This window comes from Doryrhamphus excisus, chromosome 10, assembly GCF_030265055.1.
Source record: "Doryrhamphus excisus isolate RoL2022-K1 chromosome 10, RoL_Dexc_1.0, whole genome shotgun sequence".
Taxonomy (NCBI): domain Eukaryota; kingdom Metazoa; phylum Chordata; class Actinopteri; order Syngnathiformes; family Syngnathidae; genus Doryrhamphus; species Doryrhamphus excisus.
This window is the reverse complement of record NC_080475.1, coordinates 19,853,716-19,861,720: the sequence shown is the minus strand read 5'-3', so window position 1 is coordinate 19,861,720 and position 8,005 is coordinate 19,853,716. Positions and strand designations below refer to the sequence as shown.

Genomic DNA, 8,005 nt, shown 5'->3' with positions numbered 1-8,005 from the left:
ATAGACAAACAACCATTCACACTCACATTCATACCTATGGACAATTTGGAGTCGCTAATTAACCTAGCATGTTTTTGGAATGTGGGAGGAAACCGGAGTACCCGGAGAAAACCCACGCATGCACGGGGAGAACATGCAAACTCCACATGGTCGAGGGTGGAATTGAACTCGGGTCTCCTAGCTGTGCGGCTAACATAATTCCATACAAAGGGTAATTCATAGGAAAAGCAAATCATGAGTAATAATAATAGTCCTTTAATCAAATCCTTTTGAATAAAAACCAAAAACAAAGACCTTCCTTTGCCGCAGCAATCTGGCAAGGTCAAAAAAGTCAAATTCTTAATAAATGATTGACAGCAGGCACAGCTTGTGGCAAATAAAGACATTGCTACTAATAACGTTGTCATATTGGTCATGTTTAAGACAGTACACAGTAAGACACAACAAGTACTGACAAATACAAATACTACCTTCCCCTGACTTTTGCACCACTTTTAGCATATTTTTACCATCCAGCTTCCAGTGTAGATCAGGGGAATAGCAGCGACCGTCCACATACATGTAACATGTAACATACATGTATGTGTTTTTGTACGTTAGCAATACGGAGCACACTCAGCTAACAAAGGCATATGGCTAACAGTCTTTTTGTGTTTTTGTATCACAGTTTTTATCAGTAGATTTATTTGATATTTTTTGCAACAAAAAAGCTGCTATCAGTTGTTGCTCGGTTCCCACAAATATGAATATCGTATATAGATATGCACGTGAGATTCATAAAGCATAAAGGGATATGGATTTTTTTACTGCATAATCGTCGATGCTCATTCGGAGCAAAACAGAACGCAGCTCTAAAACAGAGATATGATGCTAGATATGATATAGATATACAATATTTGTATATGTTTCATCCGGCATTTTCATTTTTGGTCTACAAGACGATGGACTGGCAGGGTTGGAGCTGCTGAGGGAATCGGATATGTTGATCTCTGGAGGAATTATGTCAGTTCTTAAGGTCCAAAGGAATACTGTCACTGTACCCCTGCAGAGACACAACACAAAGAATATTAGAAAATATTAATTTTGGTATATTTTCGGTGTATGACTCAGAGTGATGTTACCTACAAAAGAGACAGTCTACTAGGGAGCGTCGAGAGTTCCAGACCACCTGGATAGCAGCTCCCACCTGGAAGAGTGGCTGGGAAGTTGGGAAGTTGACATACTTTATTATTATTATTATTATTATTATACAGTTCATAGTTTTATTATATGAATACTGTAGTATTTCTATATCCGTTCACTTAACAAGCCCAGCACGTAACAGCGAGACCCACTTGAGTGGTGCCAGTCTGACAAAAAAACAAAGACAAAAAAAAAACAAAAAAACACGCAGACGCCAAACTGTCTCGTCAAAATGTGTCAAGAGACGAGACGACAGGAAGTGCGTCCTGCCACGCTGCCTTTGAGCCACGCAGTCGCTACAAAGTCGTTACTTTGTATCCTCGTCAGACCATCCCAGCCTGTTGTCGTTTACTAATGACACTAATGACCAATCACAGTGGAAGGACGACAGGTACAGTCGACTCTCGTGGGGATTTTATGTCACCTGAGAAATTATTATAATTATTATTATTTTTTAATTTCCTGCCTTGAAACAGTAAACAGAGTCTGTGTCTCACATTGAATACCACTATCAGTAAACTTATTTCATTCTTATAATAATCATCATTATTAAAAATTATTTTAAAAAATATTTAAAAATATTTAAAAAATATTTAAAAAATATTAAAAATTATTTAAAAATATTTAAAAATATTTAAACATATTTAAAAATATTATAAATTACTAATAAACATGAAAACATTCAAGTTTTGACCCGCCAAATTAATGTTCGCTCGGCATGTTGCCATGCTGCCGTTAATTCGCCGCCACAGCCAGTTAACTACGCGACAATCATTAATCAATAATCAATCTTTGGCGCAAACTGGCACCAACTGGCGCCGGCCCGGTGGACTCCTAACATCATTGGCGCAACTTGGCTCGCGCCATTACATTCCAGTGGATTCCAATAGGTGGATTGTTTGCGACATTTGGTTCCACTTGGTGGACACTTGGCGCTGTGGCACGTCGAAACATTAATAATGTTTATAATAATTAATAATAATCAATAATAATTAATAATAATCAATAATAAGTAATGATAATTAATAATAAATAATAATTAATAATGATCAATAATAATTGATAATAACTAATAATACATATTAATAATTTATAACTAATTATAGTAATTTATAATAAATTCTAATAATGTATAATTATGATAATTATAACAATTAATAATATAATAATTATTTGTATTAACAATTTATAGCAGTTGATAATAATTATCAATAATTTATAATACATATTAATAATTTATAATAAATTATAATAAATTATAATAATCAATAACAAGACTAATTCTAATCATTAATAATATAATAATAAATATTACAAACAAATAATAACAGTTGATAATAATTAACCGTAATTTAGAAATAAATCAATCATAGTAATTTGTAATAAATATAATAATTTATAATAAATCATAGTAATTTATAATAAATTATAATAATTTATAATAACTAATATTTTATAATAATGATTATTATTATAAAAATTAAATACGTTTACTAACGGCGGTATTCAATGTGGGACACAGCCTCTGTTTACTGTTCCAAGGCAGGAAATAAAAAAATATCATAATAATATAAACATGACTAAGGTTAGTTTCGCAGGTTTGAACACAATATTATCTGACCATATTTTACAAAATGTTGTTCCTTCTCACTAATACTTCCTGTTCAGTCTGATTTAACAACAATAACAAGTATGTTAACAAGCAATCTCTTTGCATCTAAACATCTCAAGGACATTTCATGTTGAGGTCACAGAGGAGACACGAGCCACCTGTTCTTACTGGCAGACTAAAAATGACCACCAGGGGGCAGCAATGAGACGTGCAAAGGTGGGCTGTGTTGTTCGTACACAAAGTCAGCTCAAGGTGAAAGACATCAAATGAGCCTCACAAAAACAAAAACTAACCGAGCTTCCACTTCAAATTTCAGATATATCCTTTGGTAATTTTCTATATTAATAATAAAAACATGTTTGACAGCTCTATAAAGCCAGTGTGTATATATTTGTGGTGGTGAGAGGATAACAACAAGTCAATGGAACTCACCAGGGCCATTGGTGGGAGAAGAGCAGCCTCTGCTGGTCGCCATCGGTAGTGCAGACCAGCAGCCAGACACAACACGTTTCCCATTCATAATCCTTGAATTTTTTTCATTCCCATTTCATGGGAATCAGGGGGGCGGGGGTGGGGGGGGGGGCGTACTCTCTGGGTTAAGGCCGGCAGGGATTTGATCGTCACATTCAATTTCGATGAGTTTTGTTAGCGTCCTTGAAGACTATTTAGCTAATTTAGGCGATAATCTCCGCCGTAGCTTCCAATGCCATCTGGGAGGTTTCTGTGGAAACAGGAGCGCCATGGCAACGGTGGTTGGGGTTACCTCGGAAACCGGCGTCGCCATGGAGATTGCATCACAGCGGGCTATATTTGAGACATCCAAAGAGAAGGGGGCTCTATCTTTTTCCCTCACGCGTCTTGAGTGAATGATGAATGAGCGCTTGTAGATTAAATATGGCGGCGACGGAGGTGAGGGGGGGGAAAGGGGCGGGGTTTGATTTCGATGACACTTTTGACTAGACTTTAACGCACGATAAAGGCATAGTACAGAACGGTCTAATTGATATTATCATATATAATTTTTTTTTTTACAGACGTTACGTGTGTTTAAAGACACATTGAACACACCGATTGTGAATATTTTACATTGGCTACAACGGACGAATCACAACTCTCGATACTACAACGTGAAGGTCGTACATTAGCATCATTAGCGTCCGTTTCTACCTATTGCGATAATACGTTCGCTAAGAGCGCACGTGGATTCTAATTCTCTGAAGCCCAAAAAAAAAAAAAAACGGAACTTCTCTCCTTTTTTTGTAACGTCCCATCACGATGTCGTTTATACATCGGTGAAGATCTTCTTGTTGATGTTGACGCAGTTCTGAGAGCTGTTCTGCGCGGCGGCCGAGTGGTTCGGCTGCGGCTTAAAAGCGCAGTTGACGGCGTGCTCCTCGATGACCATGTACTCGCTCTTGCTGAGCGACGAAGACGAACGCGTCTTCCTGAGCTCCTCCGACTCGGCCAGAGGTTGGCAACTCCCAACGTGGAGATACTGAGCCTGCTCCTCTCCGTCGGTTTCTCGGTGGTAGAAGTAGTTGAAATTGGACACGATGACCGGAACCGGCAAAGCGATGGTGAGAACGCCGGCGATGGCGCACAAAGAGCCCACGATCTTGCCCCCGATGGTGACCGGGTGCATGTCGCCGTAGCCCACCGTCGTCATCGTGACCACCGCCCACCAGAACGCGTCCGGGATGCTATTGAATCCCGAATCGGGGTCGTCGGCCTCTGCGAAGTAGACGGCGCTGGAGAAGAGAATGACGCCGATAAACAGGAAGAAGATAAGAAGACCCAGTTCTCGCATGCTGGCTTTGAGGGTCTGACCCAGGATCTGCAACCCTTTGGAGTGACGTGAGAGTTTGAAGATGCGGAACACTCGAACCAGGCGGATAACGCGCAGGATTGCCAGCGACATGGCTTGCTGACCGTTACCTTGCCTCTCCGCTAGCTCCGTACCCAAGGTGATGAAGTACGGAATGATAGCGACGATATCGATAATATTCATGATGTTCTTGGAGAACGTTGCTTTGCTAGGACAGGCGAAGAACCGAACCAGGAGCTCAAACGAGAACCAAATAATACACAAAGTCTCCACCACAAAGAAAGGGTCCGAGAAGGGGCTCACAAAATACGGGATTGTGCCGTTAATCACCGGCGCCATAGCGATCGGATCCCGGTTCTCGTCCCTGAATTCAGGTAGCGTCTCCAAGCAGAAGATGACAATCGAAATGAGAATGACCAGGACGGATACGATCGCGATGCCGCGAGCCGGTCCCGAGCTCTCCGGGTACTCGAAAAGCAGCCATACTTGTCTCTGGAACTCGTTCTCCGGTAACGGACGCTCCTCTTCCTTGATGAAGCCCTCGTCCTCGCGGAACTTCTCCATGGCCTCCTCGCCGAGTTCGTAAAAGCGGATTTCCTCGGAGAAGATATCAATGGGAACGTTCACGGGTCTCCGGATTCGCCCCCCGGACTGGTAGTAGTACAGAATTGCGTCAAAGCTGGGTCGGTTCCGGTCAAAGAAGTACTCGTTCCTGAGAGGGTCGAAATACCGCATTCTTTTCTTCGGGTCCCCGAGAAGGGTCTCCGGGAACTGGGACAGAGTCTTGAGCTGGGTCTCGAACCGCAACCCGGAAATGTTAATGACGACCCTCTCGCAGCACTCGTGGTCGGGTTCGTAGCGGTCCAGGGAATGGTGGCCAGGGAGGGCTGCCGACTCCTCCAGCATGTTGTCGCACGCCACGACGGTCATGACGTCCGAGTCCGAGTCCGCGTCCGTGTATCCGTGGTTGACGAGGTTGTCGCCCCGTGTTTTGGTCGCGCTCGGCGGCGGGGATTGCAGGAGGCTCAGGTGGTCGTCCATGCGCGGCTCACGACGCGTTCACAGGGCGGCCGCCTCGCCCCCTCCGTGGACCCCCCGCTCCGCAGCCGCCGTAGCCGCCGCCGCCGTAGCCGCCGCCGCCACAGGCTGGTGTCTCCTTTTTCCTCCTCCTCCTCTCCTCCTCTCCTTTCTCACTCCCTCTTGTTGTTGTTCCCGCCCACCACGGGAGACGTGACCGTTATAAACAAACCGCTGCCGGGTGCGTGTCCCGGTTCTCGGCCAATAGCCGAACCGAAAGCAACAGTCGCCCGTGACTTCAACTTGATCCGTGAAATTTGGGGCGTGGCCGCCGCCCCGTCGCGCCCTCGTCTGTTACGCGCGCTCGTTCTCCCGCCTCTCCTTTAAAACAAGGTCGTTGCTTATAGATATCACACGTGGGACGTCACTCATCTCTGACTTATTACACGATCACGCGTGACGCCGTGGATTTTGGGTTTGATTTGAGTGAAGCGAAAAGATGAATGCGTGACACAAACCCGTGTATGAGTGATGCATTCACGGTTTACTTGGACAAAAAACTATTTTTTTTACAACAACTCTGCATTGAAGGCACAATTAAAGAAAAAAAAACAGCTATGCAACCCCCCCCCCTTTGCCCCTCCATGTTGAATCTATAACTATCTTCCCCTGCAACACAATATCACCAATATCTGATCATATATGATCAATAAACATATAAAAAACAGTACTTTTAATTCACATCTTTGACATCTGCTCATTTCCAATCAAAACTGCAGAGGTTTCCTGAACCTTTGGGTACTGCTGTCCAAGGTGCTGAAACAAAAAACAAACACAAAAGTGACTGCAACCAAATAATAAACATTATTACTCAATTTGGTCATTTTTATTCATTCTCAGTTCACCGCAGATAAAAATCTAATTGCTTGTATCTGATGACTTTGATGACGGCTGCACGGCGGTTGAGTGGTTAGCGCACAGACCTCACAGCTAGGAGACCAGGGTTCAATTCCACACTCGGCCATCTCTGTGTGGAGTTTGCATGTTCTCCCCGTGCATGTGTGGGTTTTCTCCGGGTACTCCGGTTTCCTCCCACTTTCCCAAAAAACATGCTAGGTTAATTAGCGACTCCAAATTGTGAGTGTGAATGGTTGTTTGTCTATATGTGCCCTGTGATTGGCTGGCCACCAGTCCAGGGTGTACCCCGCCTCTTGTCCGAAGACTGCTGAGATAGGCTCCAGCACCCCCGGCGACCCTTGTGAGGATACGCGGTAGAAAATGAATGAATGAGTTCTCCTCCTATTTTGTGTGGAAGTGGTAACTTTTTGGCTTCTTATTTTGTCATTCCCCACCCTCGGCCATCTCTGTGTGGAGTTTGCATGTTCTCCGGGTACTCCGGTTTCCTCCCACATTCCAAAAAAACATGCTAGGTTAATTAGCGACTCCAAATTGTCCATAGGTATGAATGTGAGTGTGAATGGTTGTTTGTCTATATGTGCCCTGTGATTGGCTGGCCACCAGTCCAGGGTGTACCCCGCCTCTCGTCCGAAGACAGCTGGGATATGCTCCAGCACCTTCTTCGACCCTTGTGAGGATAAGCGGTAGAAAATGAATGAATGAGTTCTCCTATTTTGTGTGGAAGTGGTAACTTTTTAGCTTCTTATTTTGTCATTCCCCAGCTTCGGCCATCTCTGTATGGAGTTTGCATGTTCTCCCCGTGCATGCGTGGGTTTTCTCCGGGTACTCCGGTTTCCTCCCACATTCCCAAAAAAACATGCTAGGTTAATTAGCCACTCCAAATTGTCCATAGGTATGAATGTGAGTCTGAATGGGTGTAAGAAGGTGAACGGTTGTGGATTTGTGCGATGAAAATAAAATAAAAATGACTAAAACTTGACTTGTTAATCGCCCAACAATGAAAAAGACCGACTAACCGAGTAGAATTATTAATTTCATATTCCTAGTTTGGTAACCAACACCATGGTGACCAATTTAACTGATTTTAATATCTGTCATAAAACCTTCATGAACACACCATGTTGTATGTATTTGACGGTTTTCTACATTAACAGGGGAAGTCACATGACATCATCAAACATATCGAGATGACTGTTTGTAGTAGCGTAACACAAAAATAGGAACATTACATATTTGGAACCAAACATTTTATTCAACTATTCCAACGGAAGAATGCAAATAAGTGAAACTGAAACTGGTCAGAATAAATACATGCACAATAATTAGCATAATGACATTTTCATAATTAAATAAAACAAGAAAAACAATGAAAGTGAACGAGGGCAACGGAATTCAAATGTATGAAAATAAAAATGTTTGCTACATTCTTAAAAAGCAATGCAAAACTGATT

At 42.7% G+C, this 8,005-nt stretch overlaps 1 protein-coding gene across 2 annotated transcripts; it reads right to left on the bottom strand.

Annotated features, from left to right (window-relative positions):
• Positions 1 to 326: 326 nt before the first annotated feature.
• On the bottom strand, positions 327 to 5,849 carry LOC131136703 (potassium voltage-gated channel subfamily A member 3-like). 2 transcript variants are annotated; one of them, XM_058083875.1, is made up of 3 exons: positions 3,227 to 5,849; positions 1,122 to 1,198; positions 327 to 1,042 (listed from the first exon to the last, which is right to left on the bottom strand). In XM_058083875.1, exon 1 carries the CDS (start codon positions 5,658 to 5,660, stop codon positions 4,077 to 4,079), a length of 1,584 nt encoding a protein of 527 aa, XP_057939858.1. In that variant the 5' UTR covers positions 5,661 to 5,849; the 3' UTR covers positions 327 to 1,042; positions 1,122 to 1,198; positions 3,227 to 4,076. The 2 variants fall into 2 exon arrangements, with proteins under 2 accessions (XP_057939858.1, XP_057939857.1); XM_058083874.1 differs by having other exon boundaries at positions 329 to 1,042; positions 1,126 to 1,198.
• Between the last annotated feature and the right edge of the window lie 2,156 nt (positions 5,850 to 8,005).